Source organism: Thamnophis elegans, chromosome 7 (genome assembly GCF_009769535.1).
Source record: "Thamnophis elegans isolate rThaEle1 chromosome 7, rThaEle1.pri, whole genome shotgun sequence".
Taxonomy (NCBI): Eukaryota; Metazoa; Chordata; class Lepidosauria; order Squamata; family Colubridae; genus Thamnophis; species Thamnophis elegans.
In genome coordinates this window covers 34,446,519-34,468,656 of record NC_045547.1, presented here as the reverse complement: position 1 = coordinate 34,468,656, position 22,138 = coordinate 34,446,519, and the positions used below count along the sequence as shown (strand labels likewise).

The 22,138-nt window shown below is 38.3% G+C and overlaps 1 protein-coding gene across 1 annotated transcript in view; it reads right to left on the bottom strand.

Annotated features, from left to right (window-relative positions):
* Positions 1 to 22,138, bottom strand: part of GRIN2B (glutamate ionotropic receptor NMDA type subunit 2B) — a 233,551-nt gene that overhangs the window by 84,659 nt on the left and 126,754 nt on the right. The window contains exon 3 of the mRNA XM_032221467.1: positions 18,935 to 19,049. Coding sequence (XP_032077358.1) covers positions 18,935 to 19,049 — 115 coding nt within the window. The remainder of the gene's footprint in view (positions 1 to 18,934; positions 19,050 to 22,138) is intronic.

The window sequence follows — 22,138 nt, the reverse complement described above, 5'->3', positions numbered from 1 at the left end:
TGTTATACTTGTGATGAAGGGGGAAGTCATTTCTACATATACCAATATATTTCTTTTTATTTATTATATTGGGTTTTTTTTCTTTTCTACTTTTCTGTTTTCTTCTTTTCTACAATTTTTATTTTTACTTCTTTTATTTTATTTTTATCCCTTTTATTTGTAATATTTAATAAATTAAAGACTGTTGAATTTTGTCATTATTTTACTCAGGTTAAAAAAATGGAATTCTTAAGATGAAAAATTCCACACAATAAGGGGAAGGTGGAGTTGATTTATAAACTGTATAGATTCTCCCTTTTGATTCTGGTATCAACCAAAAGCTGGAATGTGAATAATACCTTTAGCATCTTTGCATAGCAGTGGACAGTGTCTCGAAGGCTGAAGTCAACTCAGCAAAATACCATCTGGGTTGAAAAGAACTCAAGTACTAAGGATGTTCTATGGAATATCAAATCAGTGTAAAAGCAGTTCACTTTACAAAAGGTTAGGTCATTTGGGGACTTATAGGGTACTCTGGGTGTTTTATCGAGCTTTTGCCATTATAGCACAAGATCTCATGAATGTAACTAAGAAATGCATACATAACAAGATTTATTGGAACTTAATATATCAAAAATCTTTAATAAACTAAAGGCAATCTAATGCAGTCTCTTGGGATTAAAAGTATTAGGTTTTGCTCTACCATTTAAACTGTGCACATATAGCTTAGATATATGTACGACTAGGGTCAATCCTGATGAAGCTACCTGAGGCTGAGGTCACTTGGTTCAGTATCTCTGCAAGAAATTGTTACCTAGGAAGAGAACATATACCACCATTGAAAATGATTCCTATATTTCTACATTGCCTATGGTGAATCATAGAATTTATGAGATGTGACTTTATCATAGTCACAGACAACTAGACACTGGTGTGATTGGAAAGGATGAAAGAGATAAATGTGTTGCTCACCTTCTAAGATTATAGATATACATAAATGTACCAGGAAGACAGCATAAAGTGACTGAATGTCTATGAAGATTCTCAGCCATCCAGGTCATGGCTGTCTCAATGATGCTTTTTCAAAAAGCAACTGGACTATAGTTTTGTTTTTTTCCTTGAGGAAGATGTTTCACTTTTCATCCAAGAAACTTCTTCAGTTCTGAATGAATGGTGGTGGGGGTGGTGTTGATGGAAGGATTATATTACTTTGTAATCATCTGTGCCAGGGGTGGGTTGCTGCTGGCATTACTGCTGATTCGATGCATGCGCACTTTTGCATGCATATGCTCGCCAGATGCATACTGTGCATGCATGCACACTTACTCATAAATAGGTTAAAAATGGGGGGGGGACATGTCCCGCCGACCAGGGAACCAGTTCGGAGGTGTGGTAGGCCTGGGTCACTGCCAGTTCCAGTGACCCAGGCCAGCAAACCACTACAGGTTCGTCCAAACTGGTCCAAACCAGTAGGAACCCACCTCTGATCTATGCAGTGCACATTATGGAAGATAGAAGCCTTAACACTGAAGTTTACAGAAAACTCCCACATACAGAGATCAGTACTTACATTTTGATTGTGATTACCCACTGGAGCACAAAATTCGACTGATCAGAACCCTACACTACTGGGCTGAACGTTTGCCTACCCATAAAAAGGGAAAAGAAAAACGAAGCCCTCAGAACTTGTAGCTATCCCAACTGGGACTTTATCAAAGACCCAGCAGGAGCTCCTCCATAATAGATAAAGAAGAGAACAACAAATGAAGCAACGTTGTCATACATTGCAGGGATATCCAAAATGCTCAGGAGAATTTTCAACTGTAAAGAAACGTACATGCATTAAACCCACGAATACACAAAGGCAGAAGCTTGTCCACCTGAAGGACAAAACACCCAGACACAAACTGAGCAATGTGATATATGCAATACAATGCAATGAGATGTGCGGATCTGTACATTAGAGAAACAAAGCAAATACTTCACAAACACATGGCACAACAAACCCTTAGGAGAACAAACTATGAGAAGCAAAATGTCTTCCTCAAGGAAAAATACATAATCTAGTTACCTTTTGAAAAAGGACCTTTGAGACATAAGGTGGCTAATTTCTTAAGCAGATATGGGACAATCAAGAGGGTGAACCCTGGGAAGGTTTTGAAATACAATTTGATCTATTCATTAAAATGGGGAAAAGGACAAGGATAATTATTTATTGATAAAATGTATTGGTCACCAATCTTACCATAGATAACCCTGGGTGGCTTTCAGTCATAAAAATGTATCTATATGTATACATTAAAACAAATTAAATTACATAATGTGGCAAGCATCTTTGCAGAACTACCTCTATTATCCTGAACAATCACAGATTCATCCTGCTACATGTAAATATACTTGGGAAAGGAATGCAGGAGGCAGCTAAGGTTTTGGCTGAATGAAGAGAAGTTAGACTGGCATATTGATGGCATAGAGTTTTGGTATGGGATTGAAAATTGCTGACTGAAGATTTGTACGCGGAAGAGTAGATAGGAGACTGCTGAAGATGCCATGGGGTACTCCAAGATGTCTATGACTCTGGAAGAAAATTGAGGCCCTAAAGAAAGGTTAGCCTACGTAAGCTTTGTGTAGGGCAGGGCTATCAAACTCCCAGCCCATGAGCCAGATGCATCATGCGCTGGCCATGCCCACATCTGGTTTAGCAAAGGGGGGAAAGTCCCAATATATCACGTGACGCTGCTGTGACAATGTGAGTTTGACACCCCTGGTGTAGTGGGTTCCAGGAGGACAAAGCAATCAAAGCTCCAGAAAGAATAACAATGGCTCAAGACTGAAGCATCAGCTGAAAGGAATCATGGCAGAGCAATGAAATGGTGGGCTTTCCAGAAAAATAAAAGTTGTCAATGCAAAAATTTGAGACAGATCTACTAGGTAGTCCAACCAATGATGAGTGGAAATATCAAAGTGCTATTGGTTTTGCTAGTTGCCATAGTGAAGAGGAAGAAAGCCAGAGACTAACGAACCTTGAAAATTGCTGATTCTGTCTGGCAATGTATACCAAAGCAGGGAAGAAAGCCAAGAAGGTCACTGTAGATGAGTTACAGCAGCCACAAAACTAGCCAGGCCATCAGTAATAGTTAATAAAGGAGAATGTTAATGGAGGGGAAGATAAAGGAACTTTTAGATTGGTCCTTCTAAACTTAATCCCAGATACCGGTACCTCTTCATGTGGGGGGGGGCGGTGTAAGGGGAGGAGAGAAACTAAATAATCCCAGATGAGGGACAAACAAGCAATTTCAACTTTCACAAGGAAATGGGGGGAAAAACTTACATTTTAGCTCTATGTAGAAAAATAATGATCTCTAATAAGTGAATTTTTCATCTTTTCCTGGAAAAGTTCTGGGAAATAATCCAAGGTCAAATCACTCAGCTGGAGAGATTGCCAGGTGTTAGATTGGAATGATGCCCAGAAATTAAAGGTGACAGCCAGAGATCCAGGTAGGGAAGACAAGAAGGATGAGAGAAAACAAACATTTACTGTATCCCACTTGTTTAAACAATAAAAAGGGGGGGGATTTTTCAGCCTGATATAAGAACTCTGTGACATAATCAGATTTCTCCCTTTTCCAAGCTTTCAGTATTTTTTTCACATTTTTAGATGAAAAGCTAATACTTTTCAAGGATTTAAAGCATTTCATATCTATTTTATAGTAATCATTAAAACAGCACTATAAGTTAAACCAGAGTTATTATTCCCATGCTGAAATTGGAGGAGTATACTGAAAGAATAACAGATTGCCTGAGATAGTGAATTAATCACAGAAGTAAAATCTGAATGGAATTTTTCCTGTGGGGTCTTTCTCGCAGTCCAATTATAGTACAACCCACTAGGGTTTGAGCCAGTGGAAAAGTAAGCCAACAGAATGTTTACTGCCCTATTGTTGACCCCCATCAAGAGTGTATTAAGAGGTCATTGAATGTTGCAGTCATGGGAGATGCAGTTGTATGAGGTTGCTCCTAGGAGCATTGCCATGGTGGAGCAATATCTGCATCATTTTTTCAGATGTTTATAAAAATAAATTAATACATTTGAATATTTAACTTTTAATAAAGTAAATAAAAATTATAAAAACAGTAAAATGTGCAGCCATGTGAAAGGCCTTGATGGCAGAACTAGTAGAAAGCTGACAGTAGCACATTAAACTCATGCAACTCTACTCAGCTACAGACAAAAATTGAGAGTAATTAATGAGGTTCAGAAGTGAACAGTCTATAAAAAGAGCTTGCCTCTATTTGTTAAGGAATCGGGGAATGTGGAACTCTGGAAATGGGATCATGTAAACAAGTGATAGGCATCAAGAGAAAAGATAGACCATGATTTTTCTTTTCTAAAGAGCAAAAATGCAGAAATGACCTGGGGAAAAAAAATACTGCATGGGAGTAAAAAGAAGCAAAACAGTTATCTACATAGTGAGAAGTTCAAGAGGGAGACATTAGGGGACTGCCAGTATGCAGACTTAGGGCGAGCTAAGCCAAAGGTTTCCTAGCAAACAAGAAACAGAAAAAAGGGGGAGTTTCTAAAATAAAGCAAAAGAGCTTAAAGAAAAAAGAAGAGATGTGACTGCAGAATATGCAAAGAGACAGAAGGGAACATTTTATATCTTGTGGTACAAGATAATAATAAGTAATAGCACTTAGACGTATATACCACCCTGTAGTGCTTTACAACACTTTCTGGGCAGTTTACAGAGTCAGCATATTGTCCCCAACAATCTGGGTCCTCATTTTACCAACCTCAGAAGGATGGAAGGCTGAGTCATTAAGGATTGAACTCCAGACCATGGGATGTCCATTTCAGATAGGTTTTTACATGTTTTAAGGATGCATTCCATGCCCTTTTCTACATCTATAATGTAGAAAAGGCGGTTCTCTTTTAAACATTTGGTATTCATAAGACTGTTTGATTAGTATAAGTAGTAAATCTAATACTGTTCACAACCAAAAGGTTTTTTTTTTCTTTGTTGAATTACTCAAGTAGAGGGATAGGAATTGAACAGTTGGAGCATCCAAGCCCTGGGTGGATGCCACCTCTCTTTAGAGAAAAATATATAAGAACTGAGAAAAAATTAGTGGCATTCTTGTACAACCCACTTCCTGATCTCAGAATAGCCATGGTTTAAGAGAGGGACTACACAATGTTAGGAATATAGTCTAACGGTTGGGTTGGCGATATATAAATCATATAGCAATGTTATACCTGTTTCTTTAAATCCTATTGTAAAATGTGATTGGTTGCTGTTTTCCTCAATCAGCCATAAGAGGGAGCCAGAATGACTGTTAGCTCTCAGTTTCATTAGATGCTGGGCTGATCTGATCTGAGTGTTTTGGAAGCTGGCTGTTAGAAAGTACAGTGAGCTATTGTAAGTTTTGCAACTGTTAGCAAACTTTGTTGGGGACATAAATATAAAAAAGCCCCAGTCAGGCATGTTGAAATTTGCCTTTGCAGAAGCCAGATATCTGATGTCACCTGCCACCCAAATCAAAATGATCTGGTGGGCAGCATTCAGGTGTGCTCATAAGAGAATAAAATGGGCATAGGGCCTTGGCAGACACTGCCCACACTCCCCTCCTTTAAATCTAGTCCAAAGCCACCATTGGTCTCCCATTCCAAGCAGCCACCAAGGCTCCAATTAGACCATGTAGCATAGTTGAATAGGCCAATAGACTCCCTGTGGAGATGTGTTTGCTGCCAAAGAACTGGAAGCTCCCCAGTGACTAATAATATCTCCCATAAATCATGAGGTTTGCAATTGTTTCTTTAAAAGGTGCTAAGACATCTGGTGGTTAAATCAAATGGGGACTACGTGCATCATATGAGATGAGCTATGGTGGTGCAGTGGTTAGAATGCAGTACTGCAGACAGAGGTGGGTTCCTACTGGTTTGGCCCAGTTCGGGTGAGTAGGTAGTAACTCGTCCTGCCATGCCCCCAAACCAGTTCCCTCAGCAACACCATAGGTGGCACCGTCTTGGTTTTTTTGCTTCTGCGCATGTGCAGAAGCATTTTTTAGTACTGCACATACACGAATAGCGTGCATCAAACTCATCCCTGAGTGAACCGGCAGTAGAAGCAGCCGGAATCCACCCCTGACTGCAGGCTACTGCTGGCTGCTGGCTGGCTGCAATTTGGCAGAATGAATCTCACCAGGCTCAAGCTTGACTCAGTCGTCCATCCTTCTGAGGTGGGTAAAATGAGGACCTAGATTGTTGGAGAAAATATGCTTGCTCTGTAAACTGCTTAAAGAGAGCTGTAAAAGTACTGTGAAGTGTATATAAGTCTAAGTGCTATTGCTAGCATATACCTGACAACTCTACAGCACTGTAAATAAGCTGGATAATACATTTCAATCAGGAAAACTGCATATGACATCATTAATACATGACCTTATATATCAAGGCATTTAAACTGTGGAATACTTTGAAATGCACTAAAAGCTGGAGGTACATGTCAATCCTTCATTAAAGGAGGAGTTATTTAATAATTGCAAGCATGTATTATTTGAGTTATCTCTTCACTACTTTATTAGCTTCTACGTGCAATATGGGTGGCTACTTGAGCAACACATCCAAACAAAAATATCTCAGAACAACATGATGCTTTGGGAGTAAGTTTCTCACAGCATTCATTTCATTATTTTCAGAAATATTGATAGATGCTGCAATCTATTTTGTCCTTTGCTAAATCTGACTATTATAATATATCAGCTACATGACTGCGGTGATTATTTAGTGGCCACCTCCTTTTGCATTTGTTGATTTGTTTAGGTTACATTTAGCTTATATGTCAATCAACATAAACATATTAGAAAAAATCTATTGCAGCAGAATCTTCAGAAGAATCAACACAATTACATTTTCTTACTGACCCTACATTTAATTTGAAATTTCTGGAAGATTGGTGCTATATTTTTTTAAAACTACATCCCTTAAAAAACCTTACTGAAAAGCATAATTTTGTACACACACACCCCAAATATTTTTGAGTAACAAAGTCTCTCAAACTTGACTAGCATTAAATGCCTGTTAACAATTAGTGCAGATGTGTGAAATCAGCAGGGAAAATTCTGATACTGGTTCATTTTTGCTGCTTCAGAACTGAGAAATTGCACGGGAAATCCAACCCAGCCAAAATCTTTTACTATATAATCAGAGCTGCTTCTTCTATTTATTGAAGGAAATATATCTTGCAAGTTCCTGGGTTCTAGAAGATATGGAACTGTCCTCCTTCCTCTCGACCCATTTTTATATCATTTCAACTTGAGCCTAAATTGATTCCACCACAGTAATGAGACCTGGGACCCTTCTATTTTAATGCAGACTGTCAGGCGCAAACAACTAGAGCCATAATAGAGTTCAGACTACAGTAGATTCTTTATATTTCCTCTGCCTATAATACAGGAATCTCCCTACACTGACAGGCTTCACATGGGAAAAACTATACTGCTCAAAAAAATAAAGGGAACACAAAAATAAGACATCCTAGATCTGAATGAATGAAATATTTTTATTAAATACTTTGTTCATTACATAGTTGAATGTGCTGACAACAAAATCACAGAAAAATTATCAATGGAAATCAAATTTAGCAACCCATGGAGGTCTGGATTTGGAGTTACACTCAAAATTAAAGTGGAAAAAAACACTCCAGGCTGATCCAACTTTGATGTAATGTCCTTAAAACAAGTCAAAATGAGGCTCAGTAGTGTGTGTGGCCTCCACGTGCCTGGGCATGCTCCTGATGAGGTGGCGGATGGTCTCCTGAGGGATCTCCTCCCACACCTGGACTAAAGCATCCCCCAACTCCTGGACAGTCTGTGGTGCAACGTGGCGTTGGTGGATGGAGCAAGACATGATGTCCCAGATGTGCTCAATTGGATTCAGGTCTGGGGAACAGGCGGGCCAGTCCATAGCATCAATGCCTTCGTCTTGCAGGAACTGCTGTCACACTCCAGCTACATGAGGTCTAGCATTGTCTTGCATTAGGAGGAACCCAGGGCCAACTGCACCAGCATATGGTCTCACAAGGGGTCTGAGGATCTCATCTCGGTACCTAATGGCAGTCCGGCTACCTCTGGCGAGCACATGGAGGGCTGTGCGGCCCCCTAAAGAAATGCCACCTAACACTATTACTGACCCACTGCCAAACCGGTCATGCTGGAGGATGTTGCAGGCAGCAGAACGTTCTCCACGGCATCTCCTGACCCTATCATGTCTGTCACATGTGCTCAGTGTGAATCTGCTGTCATCTGTGGAGCACAGGGCACCAGTGGCGAATTTGCCAATCTTGGTGTTCTCTGGCAAATGCCAAATGTCCTACACGGTGTAGGGCTGTAAGCACAACCCTCACCTGTGGACGTTGGGCCCTCATACCACCCTCATGAAGTCTGTTTCTGACTATTTGAGCAGCCACATGCACATTTCTGGCCCGCTGGAGGTCATTTTGCAGGTCTCTGGCAGTGCTCCTCCTGTCCCTCCTTGCATAAAGGTGGAGGTAGCGATCCTGATGCTGAATTGTTGCCCTCCTACGGCCTCCTCCACATCTCCTGATGTCTCCTGACTGTCTCCTGGTAGCGCCTCCATGCTCTGGACACTACGCTGACAGACACAGCAAACCTTCTTGCCACAGCTCACATTGATGTGCTATCCTGGATGAACTGCACTACCTGAGCCACTTGTGAGGGTTGTAGACTCCATCTCATGCTACCACTAGAGTGAAAGCACCGCCAGCATTCAAAAATGACCAAACCATCAGCCAGAAAGCATAGGAACTGAGAAGTGGTCTGTGGTCACCACCTGCAGAACCACTCCTTTATTGGGGATGTCTTGCTAACTGCCTATGCTTTCCATCTGTTGTCTATTTCATGTGCACAACAGCATGTGAAATTGATTGTCAATCAGTGTTGCTACCTAAGTGGACAGTTTGATTTCACAGAAGTGTGATTGACTTGGAGTTACATTGTGTTGTTTAAGTGTTCCCTTTATTTTTTTGAGCAGTGTAGATAAGGTACAAAGGCATGGGGGGGGGTGTCAGACCTTGCCCTCTTCTTTCCCGATTGAGCTCCTCCTCCCGACTGGGACACTTGCTATCTAACACAGACTAATGAACGAAATATTAGTGGGTTTCCCAGCCTTAATGTCCCATCTCACACAGAATCATTTGATGACTGAGAAAACAGCCATTAATAATATTGTCAAATATATATTTGCGGGGCAGATTTATGCAAGTGTAGGACAGTAGGTTGGTAACAAATCACTACCACAGTGGTGCTCTATTCCTGTAACTTCTTAGGCTAGTGGTAAACACAGGTTTAACATTCTTCTAAAGCAGTACTAAACCTGTGCCCAGAAAGCAGACACTTGACAAGTCACAAATGCTGCAAGGAAACGGCCATGCTGGCAGCATGTCCAGTTTTCTCCACATGGCCAGGGTACTTGGGAATACTTTGTGGCTGGCTATGGATCTAGAACAGAGTAGGAAAAAATTTCATCTCAATAAAGTGATAAGAACAATAAAAAGTGCAATCATGCAAAAGTCCTTGTTTGCCAAACCTGTAATGAATCCAACAGTGATAAGAGCCAGCAACATACAGCTGGCAGAACCTTGCTCTTTCCTAGTTTAAATTAACTGCCTGTGCAATATGGGAGTGTTGCATAGTGTTCTCTCAAGAGAAAGCCAGTTATACATTTTTAAACATTTTAAAAATATCACTAAACTCATGTTTATAGAAAGTCATAGATAAGCACTTTAGAAAATTATAGTCAAACATTATAGTGGCAGATGACTCTGCAGAAGCCAGGTGTCTGCTCCCTCCTGCATGGAAACCTAAATGGATATTGTGAGAAGTTCACAACAGCTGGAGGAAATAGGAGTTTCTACAGAAGCCTAAAATGGCCAAAAAGAAATGGGCAGATTTCACCACTGGCTGCCACATTAGCCAACTGGTGATTAAAGCATGAAAAATCTTCCTTTAAAGTCAGAGCAGCTGAAGATGACTTCACACCTTCTCAGATGTGAGTTGGGTATGAGAAGAAGGCAACACCTTGAGATTGTATTTTAAAAATACCATATTATTTCTACCATGTGTTTGTGGGAATGAGCCTGAAATACTCAGTTCAATATCATTTGCAGCCATGGTGATGCAGTGTTGGAATGCAGTATTGCAGGATGACTCTGCCCACTGCCAGGAGTTCGATCCTGACTGGCTCAAGGTTGACTCAACCTTCCATCCTTTTGAGTTGATAAAATGTGGACCCCTATTGTTGAGGAAAATATGCTGTAAATATTCTGTAAATTGCTTAGAGAGTGCTGTAAAGTACTATGAAATCTAAGTGCTTTTGCTATTTTAATCAATACTGTGCTATGTCTTTATGTTTGGTATATCAGTGAAATTATGTTGCAGACCAGATTAAACTGATGAAACAAATCTTCACTATGTTTCTGATAATCAAAGATAACTGATTTTGGGATTGACGCATTATCAGTAACAAATAACAGGATTGTTTTAGCAGCCTGTGGGGAACTCACTTCCCAATAGAACAGAGATCTTCAAACTTGGCAACTTTAAGACTTGTGGACTTCAACTCCCAGAATTCTCCAGCTAGCTGGGAGTTGAAATCCACAAGTCTTAAAGTTGCCAAGTTTGGGGACCCTTGCAATTGAACATGGGGACTGTCTTCCAGGCTGGCCTTTAGAAACATAGCCATTCCAATCAGCTTTTAACGATATCTACTTGTAAAATATAAAATTTCATCTGATTGTGGGTTTTTTTTAAAAAAAATCTGTTTAATATTTATTACAAATCTAAATAAGCAATAATAAAGATGGGTTAAGAATTAATGCAAAGAAAGGACAATGAATATTTGCATCAGTATCTATTGCCAATAGATGGCTGGAATAGGTTCTAAGAGCAATTAATGATTATATTTATGGAAGTTAAAATAATTGAATTACGGCATCTAGCCAATTCACATAAAAATATCTGATGAGGTATTGCTCACACATGGCTTGCTAACACCCAGACCTCTGAAGTTATTTTTTTCTTGGATTGGATTTAAAACATATATGGTAAAAAGATGCTTATGTAATTATTAGTAAAGAAAATAATGAATGGGAGAAAATCAAATAAAACTGGCAAGGAAAATTGAACATTTTATAAAATAAGATCAGTATAATCATTATTTCATTTGCAAAGCCTTGAACTTACAAACGTAAAAATAAATAGCAGGATTAAGAGAATGTTAAAATCAGATATTCTTTAGGAATAAATAACTATAAGAAAATCATGGGTAACACTCAATGGCTGAATATTGTGCTTACATCCATATGTTTTGGTCCCCCTTCCTGCTCCTGATTCATCCAAATCAAGTAATTTATAGATTGAACAATAAATCATATAATGCTATATATCTTCATTCTCTCCCTATTCTGGAATGAGGATAAAACTGGAGTATGTGAGAGAAGAAGAAAACAAAGAAGTGTGGAATTAGTTTATGTAATTCTAAAATAATATTATTTAATATGCTAATAATATTTATAGATAAAACATCACTTGTCATTATTTGCTTTTGTGTGGCAATGAATGTTCAAATAACATTCATTTTTAAAAAAAATAAAATACAATAAGGAATCATGATGGGAAGGAAGAATACTGAAACCTGCCATGCCATCATCTGCCTCATGTGCAAATCAGTCCAAAGTGCATTTAATATTCATTATCAAGCCTGGTGCTACTACAATGCCTTCAGCTGAATCTGAGCCAGCATATCCACAGAATAGGAACCAATTAGCATCCCTTCTTCCCCACTGATACACATACATTTCAAAATTTTGTTGGTTTACAAAGCATTCAGCAAGTTAGTCTGCTTTATCTCTGTCAGGAGAATCACCCAGATACAATGGAAATAGCCTCACATCACCATGAAAAGTCCATTACATTTCTTATAAAATATAGTAAAATAGTATAGAAAGAGTGCATTTTATGAAATAAAGTATAATCAAACCAATACCTAAAACTTCATAAATATCACATTTGTTACATTTCTCTAGACAGAAATCTTCAAACAGTTTGAAATTACATATTCCTCTGATATAGGGTTTTCTTTCTCTACATAAAGCAGCCTAATCAACTTGATGTCCTTTAGATGTGTTAGACTTTCCCCATAATTTCCATAATCTTCAGCCATATCTATTGTGTTCTAAAAAGGAATATGGGAATGTGTCAATTTCTGTTTGTTTGTTTGTTTGTTTGTTTGGAATGTAGATGACTTCATATTTTACAACTGTGACATGGCAATGTACAAGGATTAATCTCTTTATAATTTCATTTTCAAACTTATGTCATGCAGAAGGAGTGCCATGGCAAAGACAAGACCCTGAATGGAATGTATCATCAAGATAGCTCAGGTGAATGGAATTGGGAAACCCTACTAGTAGCTGGAAAGACCTGCACTAAAAGACAGTACTGAACAGGGGTCGGTTCCTGCCAGTTCTAACCTTTTCTATAGAAGAGGTTCCACAAATCTACAGTGCCGTTTAGAACCGGTTCCAGCTCCCTCTCCCCGCCCGTCTGTACCTCATCAATATGAAGAGCGAGAGGAGGAATTCTGGGAGTTGAAGTCCACAAGTCTTAAAGCTGTCAGGTTTGAACACCCCTGGGGATTTTTTTCCAAAGGGTTATGGGTGCAAGGGTCTTGTAACTTGACAGCTTTAAGACTTGCGTGCTTCAAATGCCAGAATTTCTGAGCCAACATTTTGGTTGCTAAGCAAGAGTGTTGTTAAGTGAGTTTCGCCAAGCACTGATCATAGCAACATAAAAGAATAGGCACTAAACACCAGATCCAAAGAAGAATCAGGTCTACCACGCTAGACAGGTACTTCTGAGGTGCAGACTGTGCAGAGGCCTCAGAGGCAGTCTAACACATTGTGGCAGGGGATCAGGTGCAGGCAAGAACAGTAGACACTGAATGGCACAACCAAATACCTGGCCTTGTTGCACAGGAACCTCTGCCCAGAATATGGGCTAGACCCTCCTATGTCCAGATGGGAGATCCCACAGAAGGTTGAGGAGAATAAGAAAGCTTCAATCCTATGGAACTTCCAGATTCAGACAGGCAAACAGGTACTAGCCAATCAACAACAGCAATCAGACATTGAGGTAGTAGATAAGAAGCAAAAGACAATGATAGTGATGGTGATAGAAGGAATATGAGAAACTGGAAAAGTACCAAGGCTTGAAGGAAGGACTAGAGAGAATATGGAAAGTAAAGGCCAAAGTGATCCCAGTGGTAGTAAGAGCATTCAAGGCTGCAACTCCTCAGCTGAGAAAGTGGCTCCAATAGATCCCAGGAACATCTAAACTCTCTGTCTAAAAGAGTGCAGTGCTAGGAGTAGCTATAATCTGCACAGAATCCTCAAGCTCCCAAACCTCTTGTAAACAGTAACAGAGTTGCAAGGGATCTTGGAGGTCATCTAGTCCAACCCCTGCTCATGCAGGAACCTGTACTAGGGACTCAAACTGCTGAACTGCCGACCTTTCTGATCAACAAGGTCAGTGCTTTAGCCCTAAGCCACCTAGTCAGGCACCTCTCTATGTATATGTCTTTGCTTAACAAGGGTTAGGAAAGCCTTTAGCACAACACTATTCAATTCACTCCACCCAATAATGTACTTTAGTACAAAGATGATTTCAAAGTAAGCTACGTTTTTAATGTACCCCACTCTTTTACCAATTCCATTGATGAAGAGTTCTTGAAACTCAAAAGCTTGTAATTGTTTGTGCTATTTAGAAGGTACTGACGCTACATGAAAGCAAGCTTCTCATCTTTTCAGTAATAAAGACTTAGCAAAACACTTGATGTCTCTAGTTGCACTTAGGGAAAATTAGAACAAATGCACAGGAAAACTTTATTTAAAAAAAACATTTGTTAAGCTCTATTTAGAGTTTTCTCTATTGTTTGCCAAAAGTCTATAGTTGCAATATCATAGCAGATATTAGACGCCTCTGATAATTCTACAGAACTGATGCAGTGAACCTGATCATTGTCAGCAACAACATTGATGATTAATTTATCTGCTATATGGCTAGGTATTTCAGTAGGTAAGGGTTGCACCATATCCCAGGCCTAATAGAATTAATCAGTTTAGCTTTTTCTAGTTATTCTTTCCAAGTTAATCAGGCCAAACAGTTATTAGGTGACTACTCATTAAATCTTTACCTGCACAGTATTACTTGCGGGGATGATTCTTTTTGTCATCCTTTTTTTAAAAAAATATATGCAAGGCTACTACTATAAGGGAATTTACCAAGTGGAATGATTGATGCTGTCATCACTATGCTGATGTTACATTACATTATTCAGCTCTACATGTCTTTGTTTGACTTCTTATTTAACAGGGTTGATAAATTGCCAAGAAGTAACTATGTTGTTCATCAAATACTGTACATACAGCAAAGATGGTATTTTACCAGCCAATACATTTATTACTGTAAGCTTTTATGGATTATAGACTATTTCATTCAATGTATGAAGCATACTGACTATGGAGAGGAGAAAAGAGGCACAAGTGCAAAATGTATGTCATAATGTTGCAACAAAAAATGCAAATTCAGAAAGACAAAGATGCATATTTCTTAATACTGTGTCATCATGGTTAGAAATAAATTCAAATGATTTTAATTTGCATTGGGATACAATCACACAAACAGAGAAATATGGGGGAAATAGTTAGGTTCTTTGACCATTAATTTTATATCCTGCTTTTTAAGACTAGCCTATGCCAGATTTGCTTGCCTACTACTATGAAGTAAAACTGATGGGAGATTTTAACTGTCAGGAATATGATTTTTCTACACCTCGTGATTTTTAATTTGTGTAGCTGGCAAAGTGCAATAATCTACTAGTAGATCAGCTATTCTAGATCTGATTGGAACCAATAACAAATAATCAGGCAATGGAAGTAGCAGAAATTTGAGAAGAACATGATAATATAATACTGGAATTCTTTATTTTAAGAGAAAATAAAGCTGAGAGTAATTGAACACATACCTTGGATTTTTTTTTAAAGTAAACTTTACCAAAAATTAAAACCACAGCAGGAGAGGATGGAAGTATCCAAACCACAGCTAAACAGAGCTATTTTCATTTATATTTCTGCACTGAAGGAAATATTATGTTGCATGGCCTAAATAAACCCATGCAACTATGATACTAGATGGTTTGGGCTGAGAGATAATAGCTAGGCTAAAGTCACCCAATGAATTTCTAGGGATGACTTAATATAAACTTAAGTATCCTTATTTTTCCCCCAGGTCCTAGATCCACTCCATCATTTCTTTTCACAATAGTTTATTAAAGGGACCTTTATTTTTTCTCTGTAACCTCAATTGTAAACAGTTCTCTTTGCCAAATAATCAGTTTCTCATATGGTAATCCCATCATTTTTTGGATAATGTTGGGCATGGAAATAGGAATCCCAAACTTTTTCCAGCAATTCATTATAGATTCTAAGGAGCTTTTCATTTTCTTTAACTACTCTATTTGTAAATATTATCTCTATACAAAATATCTTAATTGTCTGAAATGCAAATATCATCTATTCAGAAACAAGGAACTTACTGGCACTTTTCAGTAAATTCTAAATATTATTGTGTTAGATAGGGTGAATGGATGAGACAGGACTCAGGCTTCAGTAACAACAAACAGCACTTTATTCAATAATTATGTACAGATCCACAGCTGGACTATCTGACAGCTAGCCCTTTTATAGGGAGCTGTCAGACGGCTCAGCCAATCAGCTTTGAATATTTTCCCACTGGAATGGAGGACCTTGGTGGAGCCTATTGCTCCAGTCTCAATTTGTTACAAATTGAATTTAGAATTTAAAATAATCTCTATCCAACACCTGTGCTCCCATTGATTTGAAGCCTGGCTGACCTCATTTTTAGAGCAATTCCAACAAATTTCACTCAATTTTATTGAAAGCAAGGACAATTGGAGTGATATCAAGGTTTATCAGGGTATACAGGCAATCCTCATTTAGCAAGCACAACTGGAATTTCCCACTCAGCCACTAAGTGAACAGCCACAACTCTGCTTATGGACTTACTTTAGCTTTTCTTTGTTTTACAGACCTGCAAATCGTGAAACAAGGGCTCTCCTTAGTCAATGGCAAGCACACACCTTATCCTGAATTAGTTGTGAATTTAAAGAAGGAGAATTCTGATGTGATCTATACAATACAATAGCAGAGTTGGAAGGGACTTTGGAGGTCTTCTAGTCCAACCCTCTGCCTAGGCAGGAAACCCTATACTATTTCAGACAAATGGCTATCCAACATCTTCTTAAAGACTTCCAGTGTTGGGGCATTCACAACTTCTGGAGGCAAGCTGTTTCACTGATTAATTGTTCTAACTGTCAGGAAATTTCTCCTCAGTTCTAAGTTGCTTCTCTCCTTGATTAGTTTCCTGTTAGTTTCTGAGTCAAAGCAAATTATTTTGAAGGATATATTGTCTTCTGAACCAGATCTCATGGCAAGAACATAGTTGAATTCCACCATGCTTATTTATGTAAATAAAGTTGTAGTATTAGCAGCATCTAGTGACTTTTAATGTGCAATGGCTTTCAAAGCTGGGGTAGAAAGATAATATGTGTACATTTTGTTTACACAAATAAAATTGCAATTAAACAGCTGTGGTGTGGCAATGTAGCATGTCATAAGTGACAACTTGAAGTAGCTGGTTCTAGTATTTGATCTGGTCCCAAACCATTTGAGTCCATTGTTATACAACAAAAATTGATAACTTCTCAAATCATGCCATGCCTTAATATGACTTGGTTGATTTGGCCTTAAATAGAGCCAACAGAGCCAAGGTGGCGCAGTGGTTAAATGCAGCACTGCAGGCTACTGCTAGATCAGCAGTTCAGCGGTTCAAATCTCACCGGCTCAGGGTTGACTCAGCCTTCCATCCTTCCGAGGTGGGTAAAATGAGGACCCAGATTGTTGGGGGCAATATGCTGACTCTCTGTAAACCGCTTAGAGAGGGCTGAAAGCCCTATGAAGCGGTATATAAGTCTACTGCTATTGCTAAAAAAAAATTACATAGGTGAAGCTAACTATTTTAACTCAATAACTAAAGTATATGGATTAATATGTCTTATGAATCCAACTGGTCTACATTTTGTATTCATTTTGATTTTTGGCAGCTGGCCTTAATAATAGCAGATTGGTTACTTTCTTACAATTCCCTGGCACAAGATTTTTGGATGGCCTCTCCCCCCCCCACACACACACACACACAAATGTTACCAATGTTGCCCACTTTGTGAGTCCATTAAACAACTTTGTATTAAAAAAAAAAGCTGTAGTATTAGCAGCATCTAGTGACTTTTAATGTGCAATGGCTTTCAAAGGTTATTACTAGTTATTACTTATAAAGCCCTGCATGGCATCGGACCTGGGTACCTGAGAGACCGCCTCCTGCCAATTACCTCCCGAAGACCGATTCGATCACACGATTGACTCAGCCTTTCATCCCAAAATTGGTAAAATCAATACCCAGATTGTTGGGATAATATGCTGACTTTGTAAACTGTTCAGAGAGTGCTATAAAGCACTATGGGGAGATAAATAAGTCTAAGTGCTATTGCTATTAATATTGCTAATATCAGCTTTATGACAATTTATAATATATTTAATTCCAAATGTAATTACTGTTCAATCTCTACATTTTTATTGTATAGAAAGGCTGAGAAAAAGTATTTCTGCTTCAGGAAAAAATAAATGCTATTTGTTTTCTGGACCTCTCAAAGTTTCAGTTTCTAAAAGGTGTTGCAAAATATTGAGAAAAGTAACTATATGTTACAGTTTTAAGGTGTATGTGTCAATATGTGTATGTTCTTAGATACCGTTAAATCATAACAGGAAGACTTGATTTTTAAATAAAGAGAAGTCTCTAGATGTGGAAGCGACAGTTATTTATGAAATGGGAAACTGACAAGTTCTGGCATCTTATTTAGCCTACCAGTTTCTCAAGAACAAGAAACTTTATATTTATTACCTCAATTCCATTATTGGGATTACCTTGTGACATTGCTAACAATTTATGAACTTTCCATTAAGAAGTTCAATATATCCAACTGAAATATTGCTCTTGTATACAGCTCAAAATCTGATCTGACTGAGCTTGCAGTGCAGTTCTACTCATGTGTGCTTATTGTAAGCCTGATTGTGTTCATTGGGGCGCATTGTCAAGTGGGCATGCATGGACTGTAGACTCTTTGCAGTGGATAGCCACTAGCCTAAACTTTATGAATCTTTAGATAGAAGTAATTTCACCTTGCTCACCCAAGCATCTTCTTCCTGTTGGTGTTTATCTCACTAGTAGTTAGCTTTACAAACTATTTATTCATTGGACTGGCAACAGTCAGTGAAGATTTCTCAGACTAGGAAGGAAAAATGGCATTTCAGCTGTTATATGAGTTTTCTTCATATAACTAAAACTTTAAAATTTCTAACATTGAGGAAAAGACTTCACATACAAAAAATTTATGATGGTTTTAGAGTAGCAATACAGAACCTCCCAATCACAAAATGTTTATTTTTCTAAATTCCACCCACTCATCTTGGCCATGTCACTTTACTTACTTTCTTCTATCAGAAATATTGTAGTACAAAAAATATGCTATTTTCCTACACTCTTCTGTTGAAGTCTACTCTGCACATTAAAAAGAGTCAGCTTTTAAACCACTAAACTGATGAATAAAATGTGATCAGAAGTTTGCAAACTAAACGAGAGGTGTCCCAAAGGAATCTCTGAGATGGCAAACATCCTGGTAACAGAACCAAAGAAGAACATCTTTGCCCTAATTCCAGTTCAAAAGGTAACAAACATATCTTACTCTATCCCATGTTCTCGTCTTGGTCAGAAGTATGATAACCAGCTTAGGATGCATCTGATAGCCATCTTCACTGAATGATAAATTCCTTCCTTCAAAAGTGACATTAATCAGGTATCTAAAAAGGAAAGAAGAAAAAACAATGAATATCATTAGGATGAATAGTGTGTCTACTATGAAAAATAGTAAGACTCTTGGTACAAGGTAGATAGTTAAAACAAAACATTGAATACTGTTGCCTGGAATAGTCCAGCAAATCAATTAAAAGTGGAAATGGGGGAAAGAAGGAAGGAAAAAATGGGAGAATACAAAGAACATTCTTAAATTCAAAAGTTTAGTAAATATTACCTATGTCATTAAAAAGTCCTGCTGACATAATGAATTTTCCTCATTGGTTCATATCAAGTTCCTGCCTCAAATACCAGTAACTATGATATTTATATAAATGCATCTTTGCATCTTATTTAATTTCATTCTTTGCATCTTATTTAATTCTTTTCACTATAATGAGAATGAGCAAAGATAGGCACACTCCTTCTGTCAGTCGTTCTCTTCCACCAAGGTTGCAGGAAGTAGAGTGGTGAGGAAGGAAGAGACCAACCTGCCAAGCCAGCTAGACCAGCTGAACCTACCTTAGCAATGAATGGAGATATCACAACCAGATGACTTTATAGCATGAAGATTCATCAAGAATAAATATGCATATGGCAGGCTTAAATGTGCTCATCATTTAAGCAAATTCATCCATGTACGTTGATTTTAGCAATACATATGGATGTTTTTCATACTTATTTACTGTATTAGCAAATTAAATTTATTTTAATTTGCAATTCAATTGTTTATCCTGAGAATTCTACTACTCTTTAGAAAGTACAATATTACATACAGAAGTATTTTATTCTGCAATCTATTATTTATTTATTTAATCAATTAATTAATTCAAATGCCGTCTTCTCACAGACCGAGGCAGTTCTGGATAACTAGTTGATAACTATTTAATTTACTTATCTTGCATAGACTATCTGTCTTTATCACCTTTTTAAAAATAAAACCATACTAAACTTACTTATTTCGCTATAAGAAATTCAATACAATAGACTACAGCAGGCATGCAAAAGTTACAAACGCTAGTGGTAATGTCTTCCATCTTATAGTAGATACAACAATCACAATATAGTTTTGATATTTCAAACCAAGAAATGTTTTTCTATTTAATATGAGCCCAATTCACCTCACAGGTTGGGAAAAAAGAGAGGAAGATAGAGTATTATGTATGTTCATCACCTTGAATTACTTTTAGAGTGATACAGGTAGTCCTCAACTTATGACCAAAATATCTATTGCTAAGCAAGACAGTTGTTAAGTGAGTTTTGCCTTGTTTTATGATTCTTGCCACAGTTGTTAAGTGAATCACTGCAGTTGTTGAGTTAGTAACATGGTTGTTAAGCGACTCTGGCTTCACAATTGATTTTGCTCATCAGAAGGTTGCAAAAGGCGACCAATAACCCTGGGACAATGTAACTGTTATAAATGCAGGCCAGTTGCCAATATTCAAATTTTGATCATGTGACATTGGGGATGCTGCAACAGTCAAAGTGTAAAAATGATCATGTCACTATTTTCAGTGACATTGTTACTTTTAACACTCGCTAAACAAATGGTTGTAAGCCTACCTGTAATAGTGGGATAGAAATGTAATATATAAATAAAATAAATATTTTAGTTTCTAGCACATCATAAAACATATTGATTAAGTAACAAATAAGCAAATTTACAAATCAGTTACAGAATCCTCAGTGCTTTCTACCCAGCTGAATACTCTCTACTCAACTATGGAATCAGGTAATGAAACATCTGGAAGAAAACGACCAAGTTCAGAGAGACCAAGGACTCTTCAACCCTGAGTTACATACATTCTCTTCTATTGGTAAAACAAATTGCATAATTCAATGTTTAATAAAATTATTGGCAAATAAAAATAGAAGGGAAGAAAAATAATAGAACACCTGAAATGCAAATCTTGATTATTTTATTAACTTAAAATTATTTCAGAGGTGTCTACTCAGAAATAAATTCAACCAAATTCAATGGGGCTACTTCTAGGTAAACATGTGCAATTGAACAATTAACAGATTATAATGTTTTATTTTTATTTTTTTTTGTAGATTTTATTAATATTTGTAGGCCGCCCTTTTCCCTGAGGGGACTCAGGGCGGCTCACATAAAATCGGGGAGGGGGAATACAGACGTTAACATAGAGACATATAATAAAATAGTAAACAACATACATTCATCATTCGGGAGGGGCAACTATCCTTGTCCCCAGGCCTGACGGGCTAGCCAGTTCTTAAGGGCTGTGCGGAAGGCCTGGACGGTGGAGAGGGTACGAATCTCCACGGGGAGCTCGTTCCAAAGGGTCGGGGCTACTACTGAGAAGGCCCTCCTCCTTGTAGTTGCCAGCCGACACTGGCTGGCCGATGGGATACGGAGGAGGCCTAATCTATGTGATCTTATTGGTCGCAGGGATGTAATTGGCAGAAGGCGGTCTCTCAAGTATCCAGATCCACTACCATGCAGGGCTTTATGGGTGACTAATAGCACCTTGAAGCGCATCCGGAGATCGACAGGTAGCCAGCGCAGCTCGCGGAGGATAGGTGTTATGCGGGTGAACCGAGGTGCACCCACAATCACTCGCGCGGCCGCGTTCTGTACTAGCTGAAGTCGCCGGATGCTCTTCAAGGGCAGCCCCATGTAGAGCACATTGCAGTATTCCAGCCTAGAGGTCACAAGGGCCCGGGTGACTGTTGTGAGAGCCTCCCGATTCAGGTAGGGTCGCAACTGGCGCACCAGGCGAACCTGGGCGAATGCCCCCCTGATCACAGCCGTTAAGTGGTGGTCAAACGATAGCTGTGGGTCCAGGAGGACTCCCAAGTTGCGAACCCTTTATGTTGATAAATTTTGAAATGATTTCTGAAAGTATGATGCATAGAAGATGAAAATGTAAGTACATATGTAAAAAATAGTCCAACGAAATGCTGTCCCAAAAAGTGCCATTACACAGACAGATAGTTCTTGGATTACGACCACCTATTGAGTGACCAGAGATTATGTAAATTTAACTTTCTTGTTTGAACAGAACATTTCCTTGAACAAAACTAAAGCAAACCTTGATCTATTTATTGAACAAGCTCAAAAGTTATTGGAATT